Genomic DNA, 12,440 nt, shown 5'->3' with positions numbered 1-12,440 from the left:
GTCTGTGGGGCGGCTGGAGCCTGCTGGTGCTAGCAGACAAGGTGCCTCCCCTCCAGCCTGCCCAGGCCAAGGCTCTACCTTGGCAGGCGCTTTTCCCTGCCAGCGGCAGGCAGTCTGGGCCCCAGTCTGGCTGGTTCGAGGAGGAACCTCTCATCCGCGAGGGGTGGGAGCCCCCTGCCGCCCGGAGGGAGGAGTGGCGGAACGGCGGGACGGCAGAGGCTGCCTGGGGGAGGAGCAAGGGGCGGGGCCAGCCAGGCGGAGGCCCGCCGCTCCTAGATAGTGATGGGCCCTGCCTCCCCCCGCCTCCCAACCCCGGTTTCCTGCCACCCCTTCCCACAGCTCCCTAAACCTCCAGACGTTTGAACCCGCTCCTGCTGGCTTTTCAGTTGACTTCAGTCTAACCAATAATTATTTTGTTCTTACTGTGTCCTAGGAACAGTTTGGTCTGCAAGGAGTCAGTGTGTGTGTGTGGGGGTGGGGGTGAGTGTTGGGGAACGGACAGAACATGAGCCCACTGCATTCTCAGGTACGTGTCCTTTCTCCCACCCGGCTGCCACCACTCAGTCGCAGCTCCTCCGAGAAGCCTCCCCAGCCTGTCCCTCAGCCCAGCCCAGCCCAGCCTCCACTGGCCCCTGTGCCCCCCTCTGTAACAGCACCGGTTGGCCTGGACTGTCCCTGCCTGTTCGCACCTGTCCCCCCAACCTGGTCCCAGCTCCTTCTGAGGACGAGGGCTCTGGATCCCATCCCTGGCTCTGTGCGCGGAGCTGGCGCACGGCAGGCACGCAGCAAGCAGGGCCGAGTGAGTGAATGCACGGACAAGCTGATGGGTCCAGGGCCTTCAGGTCTTCGAGAACAACTCGCTGGTGGAACGTCAGAGGAGGGGCTGGGCTGCGGTGTGGGAGCCCCCAGGAAGCCCGGCATCTGGAGGGGCTGCCCGGACTGTTAGCACTCAGACCCACTAGAATGGGAGCCCCACGTGGCCCGGGAGTCTGTCTTGTTCCTCCAGCGCCTGAAACGGTGCCTGGAGTACTGGAGGCATTTAATAACTCGTGGGAAGCACAAGTAAGTGAAGGTTACTGAATTCGAGCCCCTCTCAGACACCGCAAGTGATCATTGGAGCCAGCCTGTGCTTGCATCCCTCCGTAGACAGGGAGCTCACTTCCTGTGTCTCAAGGCAGCCTCTCTTTTTCTTCAGGCAGCACTGCCTGCTGGGGAGTTCTTTTGCCTCTTCCCTGGCCATGGCAGAACCAGCTCGCCCAGTCCCTGCTCTGAGGGAGCCCCTGTGGCAAATCCAACCCATGGGGACATCTGTCCAGTGCAGCAGCCTCAAGTGTCCTGAGGGTGAGGGTCCAGGGCCCTCTGGGGGCCCACTCTTCCCTGTCTGGCCCTCCTGCCCTCGGCTGGGGAGGTGATGAGGGGGAAGGGCCAGGGTGGGGTCAGAGATGGCAGCTGTGGTCCCAGAGAGAGAGAGGACAGGGCCCCATTCACGACTTTTATTCTGTCTTCTGAGTGATTCATGCCACTCACGCCCAGAAACTGATCCACCCTCCGTGACGGAGGAGGGGGGGACTGAGGACCAGAGAGGGGACAGGAGTGGACTAGATCCTGCAGCCAGTGTATGCCAGGGGCAGGAGAGGGCCTCAGACTCCATGACCCCCAGACTGGTCTGGGGGGTCATGACTCCCATGATCCCCCATGACCCCCATGGCCCCCGGCTGCCCCTTCATGGGCCAACGAGGTGGCTGAGGCGGCACTCAGCGCCAGGCTGACACGGGGTCTGTGGAAGTCCTGAAGTACTCTGTGAGACCCCCTCCTGCAGCTGCCCAACCCAGCCCCTCAGAGTGACATTGTCACCAGGCCCTTGCCCACTCCCAGAGACGGGGGTCCCAGTCCACAAGGCGGCTGCTCCCTCCTGACCCCATGGAAGGTGTGCACGTAGGGGTGAGGGTGGAGGGAGGAGAGGTTGCCTCCCTTCCCGGGGGAACCCAGTCAGCTCCCACACGCCCGCTCAGGCTGGCGGAGGCAAGCTCATATCCTGCTTTCCACGGGGAACTCCCCCCCCCGGGGGACTCCCCCAGGGCCCCAGCGAGGGGGCGAGATGCGCTTCTGAACACCCTCCTCCATGCCGGGGCCTCCGTGGAGACAGAGCCGTGTGCCCACGCTGTGTGCTGGGAGCCGGCTCAGCTCTGCACCGCGCCACCACAGAGGGTTTTTCAGGATGCGGGGGCCCGGCCGGGCTGCCGTCTCCTCCGTGGGAATCCCGCTCAGGAGTCTCGCCGGGGGGAAGTCTTGGCTGAGACTCTGCCGTGAGCTCAGTGTCACTCGTGGACTTGGCTGCCGCCTCCAGGCAGCCCTCCTGGTCACCACACCCACACAAGCTCTCTCTTCTTGGCTTCTTGGAAGGAGCCCAAGTGGAGTCAGCAGACCTGCTTGCTGGTCCTGCTCGAGTGTGTCTGTCTGTCTGGGATGCTCTGTCCGTTTTCTGGTCCATTTTCTGGAGGGGTCCCACCGCATCGCCCCTGAAATGGACATCCTGAGGTGGAGCCCACTCTGCTCTCAGCTTCCCGGTGGCGCTCAGTCCAGAGTCCCCTCCAGCTACCGAGCAAGTGCGGACATCTCCAGCTGGAAGCTCCTTAGGGAGACCTGGTGCAATCCCGTCTTCTCCTGGAGGAAGCAGTTCGAGGAGGGGGGAGGCAGCCACCTCACTGACGGCTGGGACCTGCACCGGGGCTGTGGCTGCAGTCCCCAGGAGGAGAGGGGCCAAGCCGTTTCTGTCCAAACACCGAGGTTTTCCAAGAATCAGAGGGGGAGAATCAGGGTGCGCGGCTCGCTGGAGGCGGAGCTTCGGAACCCACAGCCCCTCCTACTGCGGCGACGGACCGCGTTTCAGAGCACGGGGAGACAGTCCCAGAAGAGGAAACTGAGGCCCAGAGGAAGGACTGGGGGCCGAGTATCTCGGGCTGATTTCTCTTCTACTGATTTCCTCCGGCCCCTCCTGCAGCGGCTGGGTGTGAGGGGCCTCGTTACCGGCTCTGGGCCCTCAGCTGCTCCCGCCCACCGTCCTGAGCTCTGTTCCGCCCCCTCCTGTCAGCTTGAAGTAATGGGGGGAGGGGGAGGATGCCCGCCGGCCAGGAAGGGGTGCCCTGGACTGGGAGGTCATGGGGTTCCTGGGACACCTGGTCCCGCACCCCCAGCACCGTCTCCCACGAAGTTCATTGCTTGTTGGCAATCTTCTTCTTCCGAGCAGAGACCAGGTCGTAGAAGGGGACGCGGGTGATGCTCGCCCTGGAGGGAGGGTAGGTGAAAAGGTTTCAGGGCTGAGCTGGCCATGAGGGGGTCTCGTCTCCCGGGGCTCGTCATAGGGGCATGGGTTTCCCAAGGAGGGTTGGCCTGCCCCTCTGCAGGGGACCAGGCCAGGGGGAGTCCCACCTCACCTCCTAACCCAGAGTCTGACGGTTAGGGCCGGAAAGGCGAGGCTGAGAGCCGACAGCCTTGGGAATCCTGCCCCCAAATGTGCCCGGGCCCGCGCTCAGGCTCTCAGAAGGGGGCGGAGGGAGCCCGAATGGAGTGAGCAGACTTGCTCGCTGGGCCCAACTCTGTCTCTCCCTGGCTGTGGGACCCTGGGAAAGTCCCTCCCTCCGCCAGGCCTCAGCTTCCTCACCCTGCAAGTCTGCAGGACCCGGCCCAGGTCCGGAGACTAACCCGACCTCTTCCTCCAGCCCACAGCACGCGCCCTGGCCCGCGTCTCCCCTCCCCCGGGCTCGGAGGAGGCAGGGTCGTTACCCTGCCCGGCACCTGGCTCTCCGTCGCCTGGGCCTCCATGGCCCGCACATCGTACACCTTCTCACCTGGCCACCCCCTTCTCTGTTTACCGGTCTGTGGCTCCCCAGTGCCCCTGAGAAAACGGAGCTCGTTGCCATGGTGACCAAGGCCTTGCCCTCCTCTGCAGCCTCATCTCCCACCACTCAGCCCCCGCAGCACCCCGTCCCTGCACAGTCAGGCCCCGCAGCGCCCGGCACCAGCCACCCAGAACCCCGGGGTGCCGTCCCGGCAGGCCACACACTGACTGGCTCTCTCATGTTTGCCCGCACTGGTTCTGCCCCCTGGAAAACCCTTCCCTCTACCCCCCACCCCTCACCCCAGGGCTTTCCAGGGCCTGATGCTGACTATAGCGCCATTCTTGAGCGCTGCTCAGGGTCAGGCTCCGGGCAAAAAGCTTGACCTGCGACACTTGACCTGCGACTTCTCACCTGCTCCTCCCACCAGCCTCGGGAAGTTGGTGCCTCCCTCCCCTGTGTGCTGGAGCCTGGCATTGTGCAGGCAGAGAGGGGTTGCTCCCAGGGTACGGGTGGGAGGCATTTGCAGCCAGAAACAGGAGAGAGCTTCCAGAGCTGTCCTTCTTTGCAGACAAGGAAACAAGGCCCGAGAGAAACAGGGGCTTCTGGGAAGTGCCAGGAGGCCCATCCCTAGCAGCTGGCCGTCCCTTACCGTATGGCCTCGATCCACTGGTCCCGCTCCTCGGCGCTGGAGGCCGAGATCCGGTAAGACTCGTGCTTGCCCTCCACCACCTTGCCATCGCCGTCTGTCTTGCAGGCTTTGATCTTCTGGCCCCGGCAGCCGGGGTTGTAGAGCTCCAGGCAGAACTGTGGGGAGGCGGCCAAGTGAGGGCAGGGCAGGGCTGGGAGGGGAGGGCAGGGTAGCTGGGCTGGGCTCTCCAGGGGCCTCAGAGGACTAGACACTCGGGCAAGACCAGAGCTCGGATAAGCAACAGCATACACCCCGCCCCAGACCCGTTTCCTGGGACAGGTGAAGGGGCAGGCGAAGGGTCCACAGCCCTGAGAGTGTCCCTGAAGGTGTGCTGGGCCCGGCCTGGCCTGGCCTCCTGGAGGGTCCAGCGCAGCTGTCCTGTCCCCTCTCCCTGCTTCAGAAGTGACCCCAGCCATTCCGGCCTCAGGCCCCCACTCTGACACCTACTGGCTTCTTGGGGTCATCCACCTTCTGCACGGAGAGGTTCTCAAGGGGTATGATTCCCCGTGGCTCCTTGTCCTGCAGGGAAGCAGGAGGGAAGGTCAGGGTCAGCACCTGGAGCCTTGAGGCCGTGGGTAGGGAGCGAGCTTGGGGGGGTTCCCCAAAACCCAAGAGGAGTGTCCCTATCTTCCTGGGGGTGGGGGAGCAATGCAGGATGAGCCTTGGCTGGGAGCTGGGAGACCCAACTTGAACCCCTGGCTCTGTCTTGGCCCCGGCCCAGCCCTTCCTCCTCTCTGTGGCTCTGTTTTCCCATCTGTAAAATGGGTGTGGCGGTGGATTGTGTGATGTCAAAGGAGCCCCAGCTCTGGGACGAGACTGCTTAGTGAAGTCCAGAAGGGCCAGGGCCAGGGGCAGGGCCAGGGGCAGGGCCAGGGGCAGAGCCAGGGGCAGGGGTAGAGCCAGGGCCAGGGGAAGGGCCAGGGCTGGGGCCATGGCCAGGGGCAGGGCCAGGGGAAGGAGCAAAGCCAGGGGCAGGGGCAGGGGCAGAGGCAGAGCCAGGGGCAGGGCCAGGGCCAGGGGCAGGCTCACCGTGGTGAACTCAAAGTAGTACAGGCAGCTGTCGGTCAGGATGAACCAGCGCCGTTTCCACGTCTTCACGCGGCCTCCTGCAAGAGGCCCCAGCGGCGTTGGTCCTCCTCCTCCCTGGCCACCAACACTCCGCCAGCCACCAAAGAGCAGGACCTTGGATCCTTGGATGTTCCCCCTACCTCCATCCCCCCACTCGTAGCCCGGCGCACTTCCCCCAGATCTCGCCTCTCCTTACTCAGAAATCTTAGTGGCTCCCGTCACCCCAGGCTCCCCCCGAGATGCTTGACCCAGCGTTCCGGGCTCCTCCCCAGGGAACCCCAGACAGTGGCTGGTCACCCACCCCCCCAGGGCTTTCCTGCCACCGCCCCACCCCAACCCCTGGGCCATCCCTCGGCCTGGTCCTGCCTGGCACTGGGCTAAGCATTTCATCTTTCATTTGCCAGGCAACATTCTAGAAGGTTTCAAAAACATATTCACTTAAGCCCTGGCCAGGTAGCGCAGTGGGTTGGGGTGTTGTCCCAATATACCAAGGTTGCGGGTTCGATCCCCAGTCAGGGCACATATAAGAAGCAACCAATGAATACATGAGTTAATGAAACAACAAATCGATGTCTCTTTCTCTCTCTCTTTAAAAATTCACAAATAAAAAAAATTAAAAACTATTCACTTATGAATCCCTAGAAGCACCTTTGAGGAGGAGATCATTATTAACCCCGTTTTATGGGTGAGGAGACCCCGTCTGCTCAGGGTCCTGCAGGAGAGCTGAGATTAAACCCTGGTGTCCTAGCTCCAGGGGCCAGTGCTTGGGTATCTTGCGACACATGTCACAAGATCATGCATCCAACCCCGTCACAGATCAGGTATTCTCCCCACTTCACAGCTGTGGAGGCTGAGGCCGAGCCACCGGGTCACTGGCCCACGGGTGGAGGAGCTGTGGTGTGCAGCCTAGGGCCTCCCGGGGCTGAGGACAGTGGGCTGGGTGGGAAGAGAGGCTGTGCGGGCTGCAGAAGGAAAGACTGGGCCATGGACGTGGGGAGAGGCAGGGCTGGCATGAGCCCCCCGGGCCCAGGCCCCTGCTCCAACTCGAGGTGGCCTCTGCGCCTGGCCAGGCTGACCCTGCTGGGAGGTGACCGGGAGTGGAGTGGGAGCGGGGCAGACGGCTGGGCCCTGCGCCTCCCCACCAGACTTCGCAGCTGCCGCCCTCGCTGCCCGCAGCGCCCACCCACAGGACCCACCCACAGCTCTTCTCGGCAGGCCTGGGGACCTCGTCACGGTGAGGGGAAGCTCCCCTGAGCCACATCCTGTCCTTCTCCCCTCCCCCCGCCGTCCTTCAGGGGTGTCCAGGCTTCTGCCCGCCAAAATCTGCCCTTTGCTGGTTGTGTGGCCTGGGGCAGGCGCCCCAACCCTATCGACCCTCAGCTTCCCCAGCAGCCCTGGGCGGGGGGAGAGGCAGAACTGTAGTTAGGGGCTTGTCTGTGGACTTGTCACTGTTCGCCCCCCTCCTGTTCGTCCTCCCCTCCCCCACTGTCCCCTGCACTCCCAGGACAGACAGACGGAGAGATGGGGTAGGCCGACGGCTGCCCTGGGAGGCAGGAGCCTGGGGCCCCCTCGACTCCACCCTGAGGCTCCGTGTCAATGTGCGTGTGTGCGTGCGTGCATGTGTGTGTGTGTCTGCGTGGGCAGAGTGTGGTGTGAGTGTGTGTGTGTGTGTGTGTGTGTCTGTCTGGGCCCGAGTGTGGTGTGAGTGTGTGTGTGTGTGTGTCTGCATGGGCCCGAGTGTGGTGTGAGTGTGTGTGTGTGTGTCTGCCTGGGCCCAAGTGTGGTGTGAGTGTGTGTGTCTGTGTGTGTGTCTGCATGGGCCCGAGTGTGGTGTGAGTGTGTGTGTGTCTGCATGGGCCCGAGTGTGGTGTGAGTGTGTGAGTGTGAGTGTGTGTGTGTCTGTGTGGGCCGAGTGTGGTGTGAGTATGTGTGTGTCTGCCTGGGCCCAAGTGTGGTGTGAGTGTGTGTGTGTGTGTGCCTGTGTCTGCACGGGCCTGAGAGTGGCGTGAGTGCATGTGCCTGTGCGTGTGCGCCGTGTGCCACAGCGGGCCCGAGCGTGCGCGCTTCTCACCCAGCTTGAGCAGCCAGCCCTCGCGGTCGGGGTTGAAGAAGGTGTGCGTGAGGTCGTTGCCGTCGTCCTCGGGGATGGAGAAGGGCTCGCTCTTGATGCTGTCGAAGAGGTTCTGGCCGAGAAAGGACGGAGGGAAAGACCGGGTGGTGAGGTTCACTGCAGTCGGGGGCGTGTGCCGGCCTGCTGGGCCTTCAGGCGAACCCTTTGCTCTCCTGTTAGTGTTATGTTAGTGTATCGTTTGCCTTCTTGGCCAAACTCTTCCTGGCTCCTGCAGGCCCACTGGGGAGCCCCAGCCCATCCCCATGCCACGCCCCCCCCCCCCATGCCGAGGGAGTGCCGGCCTACACCCCGGAGAGACTGCCGACGGCCTCACCCGCTGCCCCCACGCCACAGTCAGAATTTCAAGTTCAGTTTGCTTGCTGGCGTTGACCTTCCCAAATGGGGGCACTCCTCCAGGAAAGACCTGGGTGTCACGACCCCCGGCCTCTCCCGGGGCCTGGCCTAAAGCAAGCTGGCCGCTGTTTGCTGACCGAACGGACGCTGTGCCCCCTCGCCCCCTGAGTTCCAGGCCGTAGCGTGGAAGCGCATGGTGGGGGGACATGGGCACTGGCTTCGGCATCAGGCTGTCGGTTACAGTCCCAGCCCGGCTGCTGAGCGGCTGCCCCTCAACCTCTCGGAGTTGCCGTGTCCTTACCCCATACGTGGAGAGGACGAGTGTATTGGCCAGGGCTCTGGGGGGGGGCAAGTAGACTACACAGGGGTCAGAGCCCCCTTCTCCAGGTCAAGGGAAGGTGATGAGGAGACAGAAGTACAGCCCCCGCCCGCTCCTGCACCCCGACCCCCAGGTGCTGCTCTTACAGGTCAGTCGCAGACTGTCACCCCTGTGTCTGAGGGTGCTGGAGGCAAGGACACTCGGCTGGGACCCGTACACCCCCACATCCGTTCACCTGTATGTGCATGCAGGGCCCCCCCACACACACACACAAGCACAGACACCTAGGTGCACGCTCTGGGGCACAGCAGCCACGGTCAAGGCCTCCTGGGGCAACATGCTCTGCTTCTGGGCAGTAGCAGAGACTCCCAGGTGCACCCTGGGCGGGGGGACACAGAGCACCTGCCGGGGGATTGGGACCGGCTGCCTGTGTTGAGAGGCCTGGCCGGCCGAGGCGGGACTTGCGGTGAAACGCTGACCTTGGCTCTCAAAGGCAATGGCCTCCTCTGAGCGGGCTCTGATTGGGGGTGGGGGGAGTTCCCAGAAAGTGGAATTCAGTTCTCCATGGAGGATGTTCTAGCAGAGCTGCTGAAATCCGGAAGGAGCAACCTTGCAGGGTAATGAGTGCCTCGTCCCTGGGGGTATGCAAGCCAGAGCCAAAACGTTCCTCCAGGCGAGCTGAGGATGTCGGCCATGGCTCATTCCCGTGTGTTTTGAACCCTCGGGGCACTTCATTTCATGAACACCCTACGCGGACTTCCAGGTGTCTGGGAAAGCATTCCAGGCCGTCCACTCCTGCTCGTGAAAGCCGGCACGGCGCTGGTTTCCCGGCTCCCAGACGATGGAATCATCGCCTTCTGTTGCGTTCGTGTGCGCTGCTGCTGAGAGGGTTTCCTCCAAATTTTAAATGAAAAATTTCTTAAGTCCTGCTTGGTTCCCCCCAAGATTCAGTGGTGGTGTTTGCCTTTTAAAGGCCTTTTCTGACCCGAGAGCTGGGGTGTGGGGGGCAGTCTGGGAGCAGGTTTTCCTGGGTGGAGGGGTCTCCCTGCCACAGACTCCAGAGTCCCTGGGCTCAGCCTGCCTGCGGTGGGTGGGCATGGGGGAAAAGCAGGGGCCGTGCTCTTTTGGGGGCCCCTGCACCCCCTGGCGCAGCCAGGAAGCCCCGCTGCTCCTCCCGCCCGGGCCCGGCCCGGCCATGGGAATTCCCACGCGGCACAGGCTGTTAAACAAGGGCCTGCGGCAGAAAGGCCTCGTCAGCAAAGCTATCAGCACAGACAAATATCTGGGAGGCCGGGGGAGGCGGGCACGGGAGACTCCCCGACACCCACTGGGGGGCCCTGACAGCTTCAGTGGGCACCTTATCAGCCTGCGCACGCTGCACCCACGAGGAAACCGGCTCGGCTCACCCACACTTCCTGTGCCTTGTAAATACCAACCCCTTCCCTAGTAAGAAAACTCCCCCACACCTGCCACCACCAAACCGCAGGGCCAGGCTGTCTTCTGCTGCTGGGTGGGCTTGACCAGACAGACGGTGGCCGTCTGCTGGTGGCTCCGCTGGTCTTGCACCCCCTTAGTTTTCCTCTGGGGACTCACCCCCCACCCCAAACACACTCTCTGTCCACTTTGCTCAGGGGGGTTGGCACCTACTGCCCCCACCTTAGGCTCTGGGCCACAGGGTGAGAATGATTCCCTTTGGGCTACTCAAAGCATTTCATTCTGCTGGTCACAGTGACAGGTTCTGGGAGGGAGGTGACCTAAACCACCAACTAGCCTGCATTCTGTGGCTTTAGTTTAAACAGCGAGGCTACATGGATGTCTGGCGCTGCCTTGGCCCTCTCTGCCCCCACTAGGGGAAGGCCTGTTGGAGAGGAAAGCTGACATGGAGGAGGCAGTTGCTGACAGCTGGACAGACTAGACTGAGTCCGACCTCACTGAGCACCTGGATCAAGCCAAGCCTGAAGCCCATAGACTTCTCTGAAGACAGATCAATCCCATATCTTTTCTGTTACACGAGTTGAGATTCCTCTAGCCAGCAAGCAACTGGCAGCAGGGACACACAGTTAAGTCCTCTATCCCTAAATCATGCCTTTGGTCTCTGCAGAGGGAAGGGCTCTGGAGTCAGACAGATGTGGGTTCGAATATAAACTGCCCACAAACTATGAAACCCCTCCCTGACCAACTACGCTTCTTGGAGCTCAGTATCCTTCACTGTAAACGGCAGGTGGTACCTCCTGCCTAAGGTTGTCGCGAGAACTTATCGAGGACATGCAGTCCCTAGAACTGGGCTCAGACACACTCCGTTCTGATGGAGCCAACTTGGACTCCACAGCAGATGATGTCCTGAACCAGGGGACTGTCCCCTGCCCGGGCCTCAGTTTCTCCACTTGTAAGCCCCCTTCTCCTCCTCCTCCTCCACTCTCCCTCCCTCCCTCCCTCTCTGGGCAGCTCTCTCGAGGTAAGTGATTCCTGTCTCATTTCTCCTGCGCCTGCCAAGTAGCAAGCACTTGAATTGCATTATATCTGCTTCTAGGAGAACAATGTAAGCTCGGTGTCATCGGCCCACTTTGTGGATGAAGAAACTGAGGCTCAGACTCAAGGTCACACAACCACAAAGGTGGGACTGGGATTTGCTCTCCCATCCTCTGAGTCCGCACCCCATTCCCTTGCCCTGAGTCCCATAGGGGACTGTCCCATCTGTTCTGGCCCATCACGAAGGCCAGGGCAGTGCCTGCTCTACCCGCCTCACCCCTAAGTACACTTTCCCGAAGCCTTTCCCGGCTGCGCACCCTCCTGGTCTGCAAGCCTGGGGGTGACTTCTCTTTAGGTGATGCACCTGCATCAGTTTGATTTCATAAACCAGGCCATTTAAAAGGGCTATGCATCCTCAGGCTGGAGGGCCCAGGCTGGGATAGCTTCACGAGGACCCCTTCTGCAAAGGGGCACACTTCAAATATCTGAAGTGCTCAACGCTGAGTCCTTGCTTTATTGCACTGGGGAAGGTGAGGCCCAGGGAGGGGAGAGAGGGCCCCACCCCAGTCCACAGCAGCTCCCGCGGAAGCCCTGAAGAGCCAGGACCAGGCCTGTGCGGTTCTCTCTGATGCTTCCGCATTAATCAGTCCCCCCAATTATACCAGGCACATGGCTAAATCCTTCACCTTTCTCTATTAATCCCATGAGCTGGCAGCTCAGAGAGGTCAAGCCGCGTGCCTAATGTCACAAAACCAGAAGGTGGGGGAGCCGGGCCTTGGATGTGGCCCTGACTCCATGCTCTGTTCTTTTCCCTGCTGGGCCCCCGCCTCTCTGGGCCGCCAGGGAGGATAATGAACCCTTCCCCAGACCTCCCAGGCAGAGTTTGAAGCTAAATTGAGCTAATAGACCAGCAAGCCCTAGGAGTTGAAAGTTACAAGCTCTATACAAATGCAGTGCATTGTTATCAACAAAAGGCTGAAGTTGGGGAAAATATCCGAGGAGGGAGATGCTGATAAAGGCTCACCGGGGGCTGCAGCTGTAATGGGGCGCCTGGGAGAGCTGGCGGGGCTGAGCTGGCCCCCATTAACTCATTCACTGCCAGACAAGGTGCGCCGGGCTTCGCCACAATGAGATGAGTCAACAATTCTGGAAGGCCTTTTATGTTTCAGGCGTTTTCAGAAGTGCCGGGGAGTTAAAGTTATTACTAATTATTCTGAGTGGTGGCAGAAGCCACCATTTAGGGCCTGAGCTACGTCCCTGGCGTGGACTGTGCCCTTTACATTAAAAAAAATGACTGCTCCCAGCAGCTCCGTGACGCAGGCACCATTGTCCCCATTCTCCTGTCTTGGGGGGATGGTGGCTTGCAGAGGGTGAGTCATGGCCAAGGTCACTCAGTAGGCCACCAGGGGAGGTGAGATTTGACCGGAACTCCCCACCACGATACATTTTCTCTGCTGGGACAAGGAGGAGTGGTGGGCTGAGGGCCCTTCTCACACAGGGAGGGGCACCAGCATCATTCCAGACCCAGCGCACCCCCACCCCGACTTCTGCAGCAGGTCCCTGCGGTATGAGCCTGGTGTGAACCTGGGAGGG

General features: G+C 61.6%; 1 protein-coding gene across 1 annotated transcript in view; it reads right to left on the bottom strand.

The window, feature by feature from the left end:
- Positions 1 to 1,067: 1,067 nt before the first annotated feature.
- CYTH4 (cytohesin 4) overlaps positions 1,068 to 12,440 on the bottom strand; it is a 31,480-nt gene continuing 20,107 nt past the window's right edge. The window contains exons 9-13 of the mRNA XM_028532564.2: positions 7,667 to 7,778; positions 5,557 to 5,633; positions 4,975 to 5,046; positions 4,489 to 4,643; positions 1,068 to 3,285 (exon numbers count right to left, since the gene is read on the bottom strand). Of these exons, the coding sequence (XP_028388365.1) occupies positions 3,213 to 3,285; positions 4,489 to 4,643; positions 4,975 to 5,046; positions 5,557 to 5,633; positions 7,667 to 7,778 (489 nt within the window). The 3' untranslated portion in view covers positions 1,068 to 3,212. The remainder of the gene's footprint in view (positions 3,286 to 4,488; positions 4,644 to 4,974; positions 5,047 to 5,556; positions 5,634 to 7,666; positions 7,779 to 12,440) is intronic.

This window comes from Phyllostomus discolor, chromosome 2 (assembly GCF_004126475.2).
Source record: "Phyllostomus discolor isolate MPI-MPIP mPhyDis1 chromosome 2, mPhyDis1.pri.v3, whole genome shotgun sequence".
NCBI classification, from domain to species: domain Eukaryota; kingdom Metazoa; phylum Chordata; class Mammalia; order Chiroptera; family Phyllostomidae; genus Phyllostomus; species Phyllostomus discolor.
This window is presented reverse-complemented; position numbering and strand designations above follow the sequence as displayed.